The sequence below is a fragment of the Gossypium arboreum genome, chromosome 10 (assembly GCF_025698485.1).
Source record: "Gossypium arboreum isolate Shixiya-1 chromosome 10, ASM2569848v2, whole genome shotgun sequence".
Taxonomy (NCBI): Eukaryota; Viridiplantae; Streptophyta; class Magnoliopsida; order Malvales; family Malvaceae; genus Gossypium; species Gossypium arboreum.
In genome coordinates this window covers 119,451,028-119,468,587 of record NC_069079.1, presented here as the reverse complement: position 1 = coordinate 119,468,587, position 17,560 = coordinate 119,451,028, and the positions used below count along the sequence as shown (strand labels likewise).

Below are 17,560 nucleotides of genomic sequence, written 5' to 3'. Positions count from 1 at the left end.
ACAACCTCAACTCTCTAGAAGAACTAGCAATAAAATATTGTTGAAATGTGCAATATCCTTCCCAGAAGGGGGTAATATTCTTACCAATCTCAGATCACTTAATATTGAAGGATCCAATATCTGTAAGCCGATGATTGAGTGGGGATTGCATAGGCTCACCTCTCTTAAATCCCTATGGATATCAAATGGGTGTTCAGATGTAGTATCGTTTCCACAAGATGAGATAGGAATGGCACTACCCTCCTCTCTCACCCATCTCAACATCGTGAATTTCCCAAAGCTGGAAATCTGATCCTCCAATGGCTCTTGTAACCTCACCTCTTTGGAGTCCTTGAGCATCGACAATTGCCCAAACCTCAAATTTCTTCTGGGGAATGACATGCTTGCTTCGCTTTTGCATATAGTGAGCTCGAGATGTGCATTGCTAGAAGAACGGTGCAAAAGGGATAGTGGACCCAAGTGGTCCAAAATATCCCACGTACCTTTTGCTCAAATTAGATGATGAGACATACCATGTGTATTAAAAACTCAGTACATGTTTTAGTTTCTTCTATTGTTGATTGGACATGTAAAAGTTGAGAGCTTATGGTCCATCATTTTTTGTTCTTAAGACATGTAAATATGAGAAACCAGCCCTTCCAACAGAATGATGCAAAACTATGTGTTTCTCGTGATTGATGCCTGTCGTTTTATAGCATGTATATTAAAGCATTCTTCATAATATAATTTAGGCAGTGAAACATATCAGTTATGATTGATAAAAGGTGCCCATCACAGCTGCTATAGAGTGGAATTTTGCAGCCCCAGATTAGAACACTTGCACTTTGTGTCAATGTTCCTCTTTGGTAGCGACTAAATCATAAACAAACATTTTGCATAATATAATTTAGTTAGTGAACTCCATGCATCACAAATTACTTAGATATATGATTGCATCTCACGATAAAATGTAGGCATGTAACTAGTTAAGTACATTTGTAAAGGAGGAAGTGTTATGACCCTCCAACCTTTAAATAGGAGGCTAATACGCTTCAATGTATTCGAATTTATGTTCTCCTATACTGACAATAATACTAATGTCAATCGAGTTAAGATTCAATCAACCCTCCCTCTATTTTCTTATAGATAATAATTTGTGGTTTATATATATTATATAGTATAGCGTCAAAACCAACAAAATTAAATTCTTAATAAAATAAATAATAAATAGAGTGAGATTTACAAGAGCGGGTGATAATTTTATTTATTTAATAAAAAAAGTAAAATAAAAACAAAGAGATTTGAAATTAAAATTAAAATTACATCTAATATATATACACTTTAACAATTTGATGTTACAATAAAAGAAAACAATTTTATGTGGCATGTCTAAGAATTTGTCATTTGGCATGTTAATTATTTGTCATGTGTCTTTATTGATGAAAGACTAAAATGAATATTATTTTAATTTAATTTCCTTATAAAAATATATCAATATTGAATATCCATTCATATAACAATGATCAAATATATCAATAATCTTTGCTATAATTGATTTAGTCAAGGGCAGAGTTAGAGGGCTGGGAGGGTCCGGTCTTCCTAAAATAGAAAATTCTATTTTGGTTCCTTTATAATTTATAAAATTTTAAACTAGTAATGATAAAACTACAATTTGGCACCCAAAAATAATAAAATTTTGATTTAATCCTTTAAATTTTTAAAAATATAGGCTATTGAAATAATAAAATTATATTTTTACTATCATAAAATATAAAACTTAATGCCGACTCCCCAAAATTTTTTTACTTCCCCTGAATTTAGTCATAGATTACACAAAAAAATATAAAAACATACACCTTTTATCCAATTTTAATTTATTCTTAATATTAAGTTATTATATATAATTTTAATATCCATTATAGAAAAATATAAATATATGCTTCAAATTCCTATAATTTAAATTTCACTCTTTCATTAGTACACTTTTTTTTTAATTATTGAAAATTGAGTTTCATATATAATATATTAAATATTTTTTATTTAATAGATAAATGAGAAAGATCATATTAATTTATTAATTTACTTACCAATTGTGTTTTCTTCTTCTTTCTGAAGGAGCATAGTTTCTTTTTCTATACATCTTTTCATTACGTAGTTTTTTTCTCTTTTAATTTTTAAATTATATTCTATTTCTTTTTAAGAGTACAACTGAACTCATAATTGGGAAATTATTCAAGTTTATTTTAAATATTAAAATTTTTTATCTTAATTTATATTGATTACAATTTAAACTATCATCATCATCATCAAAAGTTAATATTTATATTATTTTACTTTTTCAATAACAATATTTATAAAATGTTATAAAAATTTTACAGTTTTTAATAATTTAATATAATATTTTTTAATTAATACACACAATCAACTCGTGCATCGCATACGGATACAAAACTAGTTTAAAACTATGCAAAGTAAAGATCGCAAAATAAAATTTAAGAAAATCAATTTAATGAGAATCTAGTTAAAGACAAAATTTCAATTTTGATTCATGAGTTTAATCATCGATATAAAGATAAATTTCAATATTTTATGATAAATGGGTTATAGTTACTAACGAACACCTAGCAACCAATCTCTTTTTACCTTCTCGATAACCAATATTAACACCATTGATTATTTCTGTTATCGATAAATAACTTTCTAACGAATATCTAAGATTTAATTTATCAATAGATTTAAAAATTGAAAGAGGTTAAATTCTAGCCAACAAACACACAAACAAAGTTTATTTAGACTAAATTAGATATCTACATAACATGAATTAAATGTGCAGCTTGTACTCAATCATGCTATTCAACACAACTATTAGAGTAATTAAACAATTCTAATTAAGAAGACAAATATGCTAAGTTATTAAATACAGATCCATTATTCAATAAACCAAAATATTTGTAATTAAATCAAAATAAATGAAAATACCAAAGAATAAAGAAACATTAAAAACAAATTAGATATCACAAGCTTTTAGAAGCAAAACCTCGAAATCTCTTTGACTAAAAAAGAATTTATCAAACTCACAGAAAAAAAAGGAAAAATAAAATAATACTAAATGTAGCTATATCTAATTCTAAATCTAAAACTATGTATTTATAAAGCAAAATTCATATAATGAAGAAAAACAAAATGTTCTTAATAAATTAAAGCAAGTTTTTAAAGTTTTTGGTAGATTTTGTCTCGTGAACTTCTATGTCATGTTTGGGCACTTTCTTAGTTTTTTTTTTTTTTTTTCCTCAATTCATGAAATAAGTCAAGTAAGATCTTTCAATTCTCTACGAAATAGTATATTATGGGCTTAAATCGAATTTTTGTAGTTCGAGGCCAAAATATTAAAGTAGTGTCAAGTTAAAAGTCCAAATTGTAAAACTTGTCAAAATTATTTTTTAAGCTTATTTTTCTCCGATTCTTTCCCTTGCTCCATTAAAATCAAATACAAGTCAACATAAAATAATTAAGAACTTAAATAGCACAATTCAAAAGGAAAATTATCACAAATAAATTGAAATTTATGCACTTCTCAAGTATCGATAAAGTTTATAATATTTTATTATTTGATATATTGACAATACAAATCTTTTAACTTTACAAACGGAATTAAGAAATCGTCAATTTATATTTTTTAAATATTAATCAAATACAATATGATTATTTTTAACCTCGTTTATCGAGTTAAAAAACTCCACCTATCAAATAATTATAGGAGACATATCAATAAAAGTTTATAATACTTTGTTAGATTGTTGATTTTGTCCTATCAAATTTATGTCTAGATATATGTTAAGTTACAACTGGACTAAGTCACTATTACAGGAAAAATAAATATGGATACTAAAGGTTTGTTTATGTAAATTAGAAACCCCCTACATCTATGCAGCTTTGTGGAAAGAGTTAGTCCACTATAATCAACGAGTACAAATTATAATTTAAGCCTCACGCACTTATCAAATGTCAACCTCACCCCTATACTCTAACCTCTAAAAGCTTAGATATAATCTGATTTACTCAATTTGGTTTACTTGTTCTTATACAAGAGTAATATGGCTTGTTAAGTTAGAATTAATTACAATAACATATTTCACTAAACTAGCCACTCTTCAGTAATCATCCTTATAATGTCAGGGCTTTACTCAAATGTCGAACTCTCATTAAGATCCCATGTTTTATACAAAGAAACTTGGATTATATTAAAAATCTTCAATCCAATCGTTCCTTTGTTTGCTTCTTGCACGATTAAGCATAACAAGCCATCAAACAAAGGTCCAAACTGTGCCGGTCAAGTCAAGTTTTATGTTAGTGTCAGTTATTTCTTAAGTTGAAATTGGGGTTGTAACTAGTAGGTAAAATCATCACTGATAATCTTCCTCTCTAGTAATTTTTGAACAAAAACATTTAGTAGTCATTCAAGCAAGGATATTCAATTTAACTGTGATTATAAATAAGTATCAAACCATTAATAATTAAAAAACAAGACAAAGAAAATCATGGTAAGCTAAAGGAGAAATATCATCATCCAAATTCCATAGGTTCTGTATTATCAAAAGCAACACCAAAAAACATCATAATATCAATCAACAGTAGAAAAATATCAATTCACTCCCCTTGTTGCACTCCTCTTCCCCATTTTTTATTCAAAAACTACCAAAGTAATTATTTTTGTTGGGCAAGGAGATCCAGATTATAGCGTTGAGCTCTAGTCATTTGGCGATGAAGCACCCTCTAATGATTCTCTAGGTATTGGATGCTTTTATCCAGACAAGCAATCTCCTCATCCAGGTGTTGCATTAATCTGTTCTGAGCAGTCTGGGAAGGTTTGGCAATTGTGGAGACAATTGCAGTTGGGTCTGTGGCAGGCTCAGCATCATCTTCATTCTCATTTATAGCTTTCTCGGCATTTACTGTGGCATTTTTTTTCCAATTTTCCACTTAAAAGAAAACTTCAACTCGGATAGCATAGGTTCATCTTCAGCCTTAGATATAACCTAAGGCTTTTGTTGCATAAGGATCTAGAAGATTAAAAAAGGAAAAAGGTAGAGAAAGACTTGCATTCTTCATTTTAGCATGCTTTGTAATCTCATCAAAGATCATCTGACCCAAAATCAAATGGGGTGAATATGACAATCTTATGCTAAAACATGACCATCATTTTAGTTACCACATTTCGTTGGCTAACTGTAAGCCAATTTTTGGTGGCAATGGCATGAAGAGCAGTGTAAGTAGGAGTAAGCTCAGAAGCCTTGAAATATTGTCTTTAAGATATGCAGTCCTTACATTGTTTGACAGCAATACAGTAAGTTCATTATAGTACAGTTCCTTCAGTGGAACAACATCCATGCATTGATGATAGAGAAAGTCACTAATTTTACCAGGATCGAAGGTGAAAAAGTGACCTCATAAAAAGACCTTAATGTGGTGCTTGTGAGATGAATCCTTAATAGATTTCTTCAGGTGAGCATACAACACTAAACTACATTCCTAATATAAGTTTTTATGTACCTCACAAAGAAAAGTAGTTTTTCATGCTCTAGAAATACATCAATGTCATTGTCATAGAAGCCTTTTTCTTCAAGGTTTATCTAGGGAATCAACCCTTTTTTAGTCATTACCTTCATCCGTTTGGCATATGTAAGATTGAGAAACTTCCTTTTTGGTTGAATAAGCTCAAACCTTGCTTCACTGGCAGCCTTTTAAAGCATCTCAGGAACTCTTCTATGAAGAAGAAGGTACATTTGGCCTCTTAGTGTGAACACTCTGCATCTGAGTAGTAATTTCAAAAATTGGATCATAGTCTTCAATGTCTATTTCTTACTCATATTCTGATTCAGACAACTTCCTCTTCAATGTTGTTTTTTAGGAGCATCAATAAATAGTGGCTCCTTGCCTTTTCCCTACATTCTTCTTTGAAACATAAGAAGACTTATTTCTTCAGTAACATCAGCCCTAGTTCTTCTCCAAGCGGCAAGGCCAGTTGCAACTGAGGTAACCTCTACCTCAGATTCAACTTCTTGATTCCCCTCATGAATTTGTTCAAAGAAAACTTTTTCAGCAATATCTTTAACAATAACTAGTGATTCAGGAATAGGAACATCATTACCAAGATGTATAAGAGCTTCTATCAACATGTGTTACTTGTTTAGGATCGGGTACAAGATTCTGCTAAGTTCCTAATGTTTTTAAATAAAATAATGTTAAAGTTTTTTATATTTAAAATTTTAATAAAATATATATAAGAATGGTAAAAGAAATGATTATATATAAAATTATTTAATATTAAATAAAAATAATATTTATATGTATAAAGAGATTTAAACAAATTTGAGTTAATCATTTATAAAAAACACATATGTAAACAAAATTTGAAATGCCCTAATTTAGTTTAGGCAACTATTCATACTATTAATATCATACATAAAATCCCCATCAAGACAACCAACCAAACCCATGTAATATTATGTGTGCCAATCAAATAGAATACTCAGTCAACAAAATATTTTCTTTTTTGGTATAACCAGTATCTTAATTCGTTAGTAGTATTTAGATAAAACTCCTCCATCAATAATGAATTCAAGTTTTAAACTTGTTCTAAATATCGAAGAAAAAATTTTACTTTCACTTTTTTCAATCATTTATTGATATAATAAAACATTTCACAATTATTATTTTATATATTATATTATATAAGTGGGTGTTCAATTTTCATAACTTGGGAAAAGAAAAGAAAATGAAAGAGAAATTTCATTCTCAACTCTCAAGTATGGATAAGATACATAATTACAATTTAAGAGGCTTTTGCCTATATGGAAAAGGAAAAGAGCAAATGGGAGATCTTCATAACTACACCCACACACCACAAAATCAAGAAGCAATGTTTACTTAAACCTTACTCTTTGCTTCTCTCCATTAACTCCACTCTTTGGCCCCCTTTACCTTCCCATCTTTCCAATAAAATTCTATTTAAGCCTTCCTTTAGATGGACAATAGTTGTAATATAGTGAAATATTTTATTTCACAATTACAGTAATTAATTTTACCGTCACCGCTATTTTTAACTTCATCGAAAATAAACTTATTATCCATTCAAACTAAACCTAAGATCAAAAAGAAAAACTCATTTTTTATATAAAAAAAAAACAATTTATGTACAATAGAACACAAAGACCACCAACTTTGTTTCTCAAAGTCCAAAGCCTTCCATGTTCTTCAACCTCACCTGCTGAAACCAATCACATGACATCAGTACCCTTTTTTTTATATTATTTTTTTTAATCAGATTTAGGGAACACAATCTATTTAATAACAAACAAATTGCATTAGCTGTTGACTGATTCATGTGAACATCAACATTTTTTTTTAAACTATACAAAAAAATGTTGGCATCAATCATTCCAAAATAAACTTAGATTATAGCTTAAATTAGAATTAATTACAAACACTATCCATCCACTCCTCCATCCCCTGAAAAAAATATATTAAACTCTGTACTCAGAGTTCAAGACAAATTTGCACCTTTGAAATTGTCTTTGTCTTGTACCTACTTTGAGGTTATTTCAATAAATAAAGCCTGAACCACTAAAATTATTTACAAAAATCAATGTGAATTAAGATTTTATTTTATTAAACTAATAACTCGACTGATAAAATTATAAAAAAAAATAAACTTCAATTCGATTCAATTAAATTATCTTTAATATTTGAAATTGATTCGATTAGAACCGAATCAAAATAACTGTGTAATGGTAAACTGTTATTTTATTGACTTTAATGAACACCCATTTGCAATTATAGCCTGAAATTGTGGAGACTTGTTAACTTACCAACCAAACCATATCACTACGACAGAAACGGAAATCAATTGGACTCTCAAAATTCAACTCAGTCTCTAACGAGTTAACTCAGTCAAATAAAAAACCATCTTTTGCAAGTATTGAAATTGATTAAGGAAGCTTACCAAATTCAGTTCAATCTCTGAAAATGACGTCCTTGGCGATACCCATCAACGGTTTCAAGCAATCCGGTGAGAATTTCCGAGCGAAAAAATATGAATAACTCGAATTGGATTCCCTCAATGTGTGAATGAGCTCCGGCGAAATCTCCGGCGAATGGTATGTATGGGGATGACCATCGACACTGTCAGTCCAATTCACTCTCGTCAATGTGTAATGGCTGCTTCCTTTAGGATCCTCCATTGATAACAATGTGGGGAAATAGTGTTCTTCAGGGTAGCAAGATTCTAAATCTAAGCAAGGGAGCTTGAATTTTTTCCATAGTTTCCTTTCTTTTAGCACAAGCAAAGCATGTCGTTTGGCAAGCACGAAGAACTGGGACCCCACCCTGAATTCATCGTACGGTATTTCGGGTGCCATCATACCGTCGCCACGAGCGACGTACCGGTTGTGCAGATACGGCGCATCGGATAAGATCTCGATGTAGCTTTGGTGCGAACGTTGAGTCAAAAAGGCTTTGGTTGCCGATGATGGGTTGCCGAGGAGGGAAGTGTAAACGTATTTAAAGGAATGGAGAGGGATACAATGTTGGGACACCAGTGCAAAGTACAAATTGAACGGATCGTCGATGATGGCGTTAGCGAGGAGTCTCCGGGCGGCGGAGATTAGCGTCGGGGAGGCGCGTGCTGTTCTTCTGGAAGCGATGAAGTTGGCTTTTATTGACCACTGTAGGGGGTTTAGCTTGGTAGATGGATCGGCATGGATGTAGACATTGAAGAGACCATCGTTCGATTCAAAGAAACGTTCCCATAAAGGGGCGAACACGAGATCCGAGTTCGTGAGGAAAAGGAAAGCGATTTTGGGCTTGGGGTTAATAGTACCCAGATGGGAAACCTTGGAAGAGCCACCACGAGATGATGCCGCCGTGATAGCTTCACGGAAGAGATGGAGATCGTCGAGTTCATCCTGGGCAGAGATCGGAACTTGCCGGTGTTTCCCGAGAGGAAGGATTTGAGGGGCAAAGAGTAAAAGAAAGGACAAAGAAACGAAAAGGGTCAAAGCGTAAACAATCGGAGACGATAATGACGATGAAGATGGAATCATTGCTTTGGGATTTTCAAGTCAAATCTAGTGTAAGGTCATGAGGTGATGGGTTTTTATATACAAGAAGAACAAGTGAAAGCAAAGCAAAGATCTAAGATTGGTTACTAAAGCTCATGACGTGAATGATGGAAACCATGCTTGGTGAACTTTAGATGAAAAGAAGTGAGGTAGAAGAAAAGGATGAAGGAATTTAAAAAAAAAAAAAAAGGAGGCTAAGGGGCATAATTAAAAAAGTGAAAATGATGGGATGGTGATGGTGGGGCAGTGTCACAGTCAGCTGCTAAGGGGCTTTTATCAGCTATGAATACTTTAGTGTTTACTTTTTCTAAAGAACGGATGAAGACGACGATGAAATTGGGGCGGATATCGATCTGATGGATATGCCATATCGATCTATCACCATAGTTTTCTAAACTTCAACGCAATGACCCACGGTTGTCGGTACCTCTTTTATTTTTATTTTTATATTTATATTTTTAATTTCTTATTTTTAAAAGATTTTATAACATATATCCGCTATTACTAATTTAATTAATAGATTTGATCAGCTGATTCTATTTAATTGTTTATTTAAAAAATTTAATAAAATTTGATGAAAGTTAAAAGTTGATATGTGTAAAATGACAAATAAAGACATTTTACATTTTATTATTAAATATTTTTTATTTATAATACTTTAGTAGGTGAAATAATTAAAATAAAACACTATTATCAAAAAATTAAAACATCCATTATCAATATATATTGATGAATATTTTAAAATTTTAAAAAAATATTTCTTAAGTTCCTTAATTTGCAAATATTAACATTGTGGAAACCGATAAATATTAATAGTGTATCGATATAACTGTAAACTATACTTTTAATGATAATTATATAATGTTCTTAGTATGTAAATTAATGATAATTATGTTATACTCTGAATAAATTTGTCAAATTGCATAATAAATCATTTTCACAAGTAAATTGAAAATAAATTAAGAGAGTGCATAAATATTCAAGAAAATTTTGAGCAAGCATGGTTAGATATGTCATTCCTAATATCTCATTCTCAATCAGCTGTGAAAAGAGTTACACATCCTTAAATTTTTTGCTTTAGAGGTTTTAGCTTAACAAGCTCTTGCAAATCTCCTTTAATTAAATACTATAATTAGAAGATTTAATTACCCAATTTTTTATTTATGTCCAAATCGGCTAAAAAAATCCAAAGCTATGTTTACCAAACATTCCATTGTTAGTACACCTTTTTTTTTTAATGGTTCTATAATTACATGATTTATAAAGAATTAGATTGAGTAGAGACAAAGTTGATAAAAATATGGGAACTAATGTATTAAATAAAATTCGAGAGTATCTACAAATAAAACTCAAGGAGGGTCGAGTAAGTAAAAAATCAATTCATTTTATATCATTTCCATCATTATATTTGAGTATTTTAATACAATATTAAGGGTAAGTAATATAATTTAAATTTATGTCAAACATGTATCGATAATAACTTTAATCACCGCACCATTAAAATCAATACAATATCTTAGTATAACATTTAACTGTTTTAGCTTTTCAATTATATTTATACATAAACATAATTTAATTATATAATTACAATCTCTAAAATTTTATTTAGTTGTGAATATGTATATATTTTAAATGTAGGTGTACAAAATATTAAAATAAATAAATATTAAATATTAATTTAAATATTGTTAAAAGATTAAAACACATTACAATTTTACCAATCAATAATGATACATTATTTTAGATCTGATAAATTATTTTATGGACCCTTCCCACCATATTATTCATAGTCCTTTTTCAATTATTTAATGACATTTTAATAATTTTTTCCATGTTATCGATATATAATTTTAATAATTTTTCCCCAAACCCAAGACCCTGAACTTGAAACCTTGAACACTAAATTTTAAACCTCGAACACTGAACTCTAAACCCAAACCATGAACACAAACCTCGAACCTCAACCCACAAACCCTAAGTTTAATATTAAGGTTCAAGATTTGGAGTTCAGATTTTAATGTTGGGGATTCAGGATTCATAGTAAAAAATAACCAAAATAATATATTAATGATATGAAAAAATTTGTTGAAATATCATTGAAAAATTAGAAAGGGCCATAAATAATATGATGAAAATAGTTCATAAAATAATTTCTCCTTAAATCTGTGGTAACAATCTTATCTCTACTCTATTACAAGAATAATTATTTTTTAATTAATGAAATTATTAAACATAACAACTGAAATTAAAATAATAACTACATAAAAAAAGAAAAGGAAAAATAATTAAAAAAAAAGAGCAAGTGGCTCACTTGTTGTTGAGCCCAAGTTTATAAATGGAGAATATTTTGTTAAACGTGAATACTATTGAGAAATAAATATTATTTTAAAAATGTGTAAAGGAATTTTCACAAATGGATGGCTAACCTCATTTGTAACGAGCACTGGATTCCTTTCCAACAACTCTATGCTTTAGAAAGTGCGTCTGGATTTCATCGCACCCAACTAAGGATATTTTTATATGGACGGTGAAATTGATTTTTGTGAATTTTAAAAATATATAGTGATATTAGTTGTTGTTTATTTTATTTAAATAATTATTTACATTAATACAAGTTACTGATTTTAACATATAAAATTTTGGTAATCTCAATGGTATTTAACATAGAAATTAAAGTTGTTATCTTCAGTGGCGGAGTTAGGATATTAATTGTAGGGGTAAAAGCTAAAATTAGATGTGCTACGTAATAATCGATTTAAATATATAAATAATTGATCTAAAAGAAGCAGTATTCCAAACGTAATAACTGATTTAAACATATAAACAATTGATTTTTTTTTAAAAATAGTATTCTAACATGACAATCTATAAAGGGAGAAATTGCAAAAATCTTAAACCTTGAGGGGCCTACTTATATTTTTGGGAAGTCATGGTACATCTACAAAGAGCTAAATTGTAAAAAATTTAAACATTGGGAGACCATGGCCCCCCCGGGCCTCTACTAGACTCTACCGTTGGTTCCTTAACATCTAAGGATAAAAAAGATAGTTATGTCGTTAGATATCTCTAATGGCTCTTAGTATTTTGAGTTATTAGAATTTGGGTAAAATTTTAGACCTATATTTTGAGTCGGACCGAGATTAAACAAACATTAAATATATTAATATTATGCTTAGGCCCAACCTACTCCATGAGCACCTCTAATCACATGTAAGTCCATCACCAAATCTTATATCAACAAGTTTAAAGTTAAAATTATACAAATTAAATTGTTAATTTATAGCAAGAGTCAAAATAAAAATTTCCATTTCCATTTCCATTTCCATTTCCATTTCCATTTAATTAAGGGCTAAAATAACTTAAAGCTAAAATTAAATAAAATTTCATTTAATCAAGGAAATCAAATATGTTACTTGCTCTTGATATTGTTGTCGAGCATTTTGATGTACCATTCAGTACTTTAGTTTAGTTTTAATGTTCAATTTCGTATTTGAGTTTGGTTTCAATATTTAATTTGATATCTAGACCAATAATGTCATGTGACCCAATTAATATTTGAAACATGTGCTCTAGTAAAAAATATACGTTCTTCGTTGAGACAAAAAGAAAATTCAGGTATCAAATTTTCAAGATAAGCTTATCCTTATACAACGGTCTAACTCTATCAACTGCATCTACAAGTTAAAGGGTAAATTACATTAATACCCATTCAACTATTAGTAAATTTCTTTTTTGGTCACTTAAATATAAAAGGTTACAAAATGGTTATTTAACTCTCTTTTTTTTTGTTCACCAATCGTTAAATAGCTAATGGAAATATAACATGACAGCTTTTAAAAGTGATATAATAACAACTTTAACCCTCAACACTATAAATTATGTCAACTTAGTCTTGATTCTAAAAAATTAACTCTTAATGTTTACATATTGTGTAATTTGATCATTTTTGTAGCTTTTCTTTCTGCAACCATTTCGTCTAAAAAATAAAAACACCCAAACAACCAAGATAATATTTTTCACCTTTTCTCATTCTTTTCTCTCGATACTTCGACTTTCCATCACTAGATAGAATACTAATGGTTGAGATGACTTGGTTTTCACCAATTCACTCTTCAACGATTTCATAAGATTCATGCTTGAATAGTTCGATTTTGGTTGAGTTGAGCAGCTCTTATTATTATTGTCATTGTTATTATTGTCTTCTGTGAACACAGAGAACCTTGTCACTTGTTCAACCAACCTGTTGTTAAACGGAAGATGAAAGTACCTTTGAAGTCATCAACTTCCGGAACCAGAGCCACAATAAATTTAGTTGAATCCAGGGAGTGGATAAGTTGAACGACTTGGGGACTCAAGAGTTCAAATAAAAACATGGATAAACTTGCATTATCAATTGCTAGATCTGATATCAAAAGAAATTTTGTGTAGTTAAATAGGACCAATTGGAGTACTACCACTTTGTCCTTTTGCGACTTTGGCCTTGCGTTTGACTTAACGGAAATGAAGAACAAGAAGAAGAAACAAAACAGGCCCAAATTTGAAAAATAGCCAATTCAATTCCTCGAAAATAAAAAGTACCTCCTTTGTAATTCAACCTTATTTTAATTAATTAAAATGTGCTATAAGTTCATGTACTCTTTACAAATTTAGAATTTAGCCCTTGTACTTTTATTTCTAAGAATTTAGTCCTTCTACTTTTAAGATTTCAAAATTCAAGTCTAATTGTTAACATTATTAAAAAGAACTCACTTGGTAGCCATATAACTAAAAAAATGTTGTAATAAACTTAAATTTAATAAAATAATTCTAACAGTATTAATAATTGGACCTGGATTTTTAAATATGAAAAGTAAAGGGCTAAATTCTTAGAAATAAACGTACATAGACTAAATTTCAAATTTATAAAGAATATAGAGACTTATGGCATATTTTAACAATTTTAATTCTAACAACTTCAATTTTAAGTTTGGATTTGCTTCATCAATGGCAACTAGCTCAAGCTTACAAAAAAATGAGTTAATTTATCATTAAAAATATCAAGTTCTCAACCATTTGAAGTATAAGGAAAGCAATATCTTAGGAGATTATATAATTTAAAATAAACAAAATTTGAATTTGTTTTGTCTTTATTTCTAATTTACACGTTCTGTATTGAATAATATTTTTATGTAAAAGGGATAAAAATTAGGTAATGTGTAAGTAGGCTAAATTTTTAAAAATTAAAACTAAAATTAATACAATATATAAATATTGAATAATTATTTATCTAGCTTACGACAGCATGTCGGAATATTGTTGGCGTGTAAGGATAAGAGCATGATGGATGAAAGTGATGGATACGGTGTTAGACATGAAGAAAGTCCGTTGACAATGTAGTTAAAAGTAATAAAGTTGAATGCATTTGGATTTCATCGCGCCCAACTAAGGATACTTTGGTACGTACGATGAAATTGATTTTTGTGAAATTAAAAAATATAGAGTGATGTTAGTTCTTGTTTATTATTTATTTAAATAATTATTTACATTAATACAACTTACTGATTATCTTTTTATAAATATTTCCAACTATATTTTAACATATAAAATTTTGACTATGTCAATGGTATTTAACATCTAACCATGAAAAAAACAATTATGTTATTAGATTTCTCTAGACTTGTTTATGGTTCGGATTATACGTTGAGACTCGAAGATCAATCTGAAATTTGGAAGGATTTAGGTTAAAATATTAAGTTTAAAAAATAGGTTTAGGCAAAAAAAAATCAAGTCTATTTAAAATATGAGTCAGACTCGGGTTTAAACATTCAAGGCTCGAGTCTAACCTTACTCATTTTACGTTCATAATACTTTATATTATCCTATTTATATATATATATATATATATATATATATATATATTATGTAATTTAGAACACATTAAAAAAATAAACCTATATGAAATAGATAATACTACCCTTATGTAAATATTAAAATAATGCTAAGATGACTATATAAAATTTTCAATAAATAAAAATATATAAAAATATTAAATATTAAAATAATATAATATAAGTATTTAAAAATTTTAAAAATAATATGGGTAGGTCTAAAATGGGCTTAAGTTAGTTTTTGCAAATATAAATGAGTTTGGGTAAATTTTAAGCCTATATTTTGGGCCAAATCAGGCTTGGACAAATATAAAATATGTTAATATCATGCCCAATCTTTAATGGTTGTTAGTATATCTATGTGAATCACTTTAAAGTTAAAATTTTATGTTAAAATTATATAAATAAAATTGTTTATTTGTAGGATGGGTCAAAATAAAAATTTCATTTAATTAAGGGTTAAAATAACTTAAAAGTTAAAATAAAATAAAAGATTGTTGATTAGTTTTAATGTTCAATTTCATACTTAGATTTGATTTCAATATTTAATTTGATATTTAGACCAATAGTATCATGTGACCTAATTAATATTTGAAACGTGTACTCTAATAAAAAATATAGACATTTCATTGAGACAAAAAGATAATCCATTTATCAAATTAAACATTAAATCAAACTCAAATGTTTAATTAGGACAAAAAAAACTTGAGCATTAAATTAGAAAATAAAAATACAGGTATCAAATTAAACTTCAAAACTCAACTTAAGTACCAATTTAAGATATGGGAGAAGGAATTAAACAAAGTGGGTGAAGCTATAATACAACTTAGGCAAACTCATTAAATACAGTAGACATGGTGGACAATTTAATAACACAGAAAGAAAAACATAGGGAGGTTGTTAATTACATGGTTGGTTGCGGATCTATATGTGCACACTTTTCAACATAAGTTTATCCTTATACAATGGCCTAACTCTCTATCAACCGCATCTGTAAGTTAAAGGGTAAATTACAGTAATAGTTATTTAATTATTAGTAAATTTCTTTTTAATCACTTAACTATAAAAAATTATAAAATAGTTCTTTAACTATTTGTTGTTTTTTTTTTGGTTCACCAGCCGTTAAATGGCTACTGGAAATATGACATGGTAGCTTTTAAAAGTGGTATAATAGCAACTTTATCCCTCAACATTAGAAATTATGTCAATTTAGTCTTGATTTTGAAAAACTAACCCTTAATATTTACATATTATGCAATTTGATCCTTTTTATAGTTTTGCTTTCTTTGTGACCCTTTTGCCTAAAACATAGAAAGACTCAAACAACCAAGATCATAGTTTTCACCTTTCTCATTCTTTTCTCTCGATACTTCTATTCTCCATTATTAGATTGAACACTAATGGCTGAGATGACTTGGTTTTCACTAATTCACTCTTCAAAGATTTCATAAGATTCACGCTTGAACAGTTCGATTTTGGTTCAGCTGACCAACTCTTATTATTGTTGTTGTTGTTGTTATTATTGTCATCGTTATTATCGTCTTCTGCGAACACAAAAAGCCTTATTACTTGTTCAACTAACCTGCTGTTAAAAGGAATATGAAAGTGCCTCTAAAATCATCAACTTCCAGAACCAGAGTCACCAGAAGCTTAGTTGAGTCTAGGGAGTGGATAAGTTGAACGTCTAAGGGACTTGAGAGTTCAAATAAAAACATGGATGAACTCGTATTATTGATTGCTGGATTTGGCATTAAAAGAAAATTTTTACAGGCAGATAAGACAAATAAAGTGTTGCCACTTTGTCCTTTTGCAACATTGTCCTTGCATTTGACTCAATGGAAATGAAGAACAATAATAAGAAACAAAACAACCCAAATTTTGAAAAATAGCCAATTCAATTCCTCAAAATATAGAAGTACCCACTTCGTAATTCAACCCAATTTTAATTGGTTAAAATGTGCCATAAGTTCATGTACTCTTCACAAATTTGGAATTTATCCCCTGTACTTTTATTTCCAAGAATTTAGTCCCTTTACTTTTCAGATTTCAAAATTCAAGTCCAATTGTTAACATTGTTAAAAAAAACACTCACTTGATAGCCATGTAACTAAAAAAAATGGTGTTGTGATGAACCTAAATTTAATAAAATAATTTTAGCAGTATTAACAATTGGACCTGAAATTTTAAATATGAAAAGTAAAGGGACAAAACTCCTAGAAATAAAAGTACATGGGCTAAATTTCAAATTTGTGAATAGTATAAGGACTTATGGTATATTTTAACCATATTAATTCTAACAACTTCAATTTTTTTAAGTTTGGATTTGCTTCATCAATGGCAACTAGCTCAAGCTAACAAAAAATGAGTCAATTGCCATTGAGAAATATCAAGTTGTCAGCCATTTGAAGTACAAGGAAATCAATGTCTTTGGGGATTATCTAGTTTAATAATAATCAAATTTTATTTTTTGTTTTTATTTCTAATTTACATGTTCTATATTAAATAATGTTTTCATGTAAAAAGGATAAAAATTATGTAATGTGTAAACATTGAAGGCTAAATTCTTAAAAAACAATACTAAAATTGGCACAATAT

General features: G+C 29.0%; 1 protein-coding gene across 2 annotated transcripts; it reads right to left on the bottom strand.

The window, feature by feature from the left end:
* Nucleotides 1–6,766: 6,766 nt before the first annotated feature.
* LOC108487065 (glycosyltransferase BC10) lies at nt 6,767–9,517 on the bottom strand. Of its 2 annotated transcripts, none has more exons than XM_017791291.2 (2): nt 7,982–9,517; nt 6,767–7,243 (listed from the first exon to the last, which is right to left on the bottom strand). In XM_017791291.2, exon 1 carries the CDS (start codon nt 9,078–9,080, stop codon nt 7,992–7,994), a length of 1,089 nt encoding a protein of 362 aa, XP_017646780.1. In that variant the 5' UTR covers nt 9,081–9,517; the 3' UTR covers nt 6,767–7,243; nt 7,982–7,991. The 2 variants fall into 2 exon arrangements, with proteins under 2 accessions (XP_017646780.1, XP_017646779.1); XM_017791290.2 differs by having other exon boundaries at nt 6,767–7,246; nt 7,982–9,513.
* Nucleotides 9,518–17,560: the final 8,043 nt, after the last annotated feature.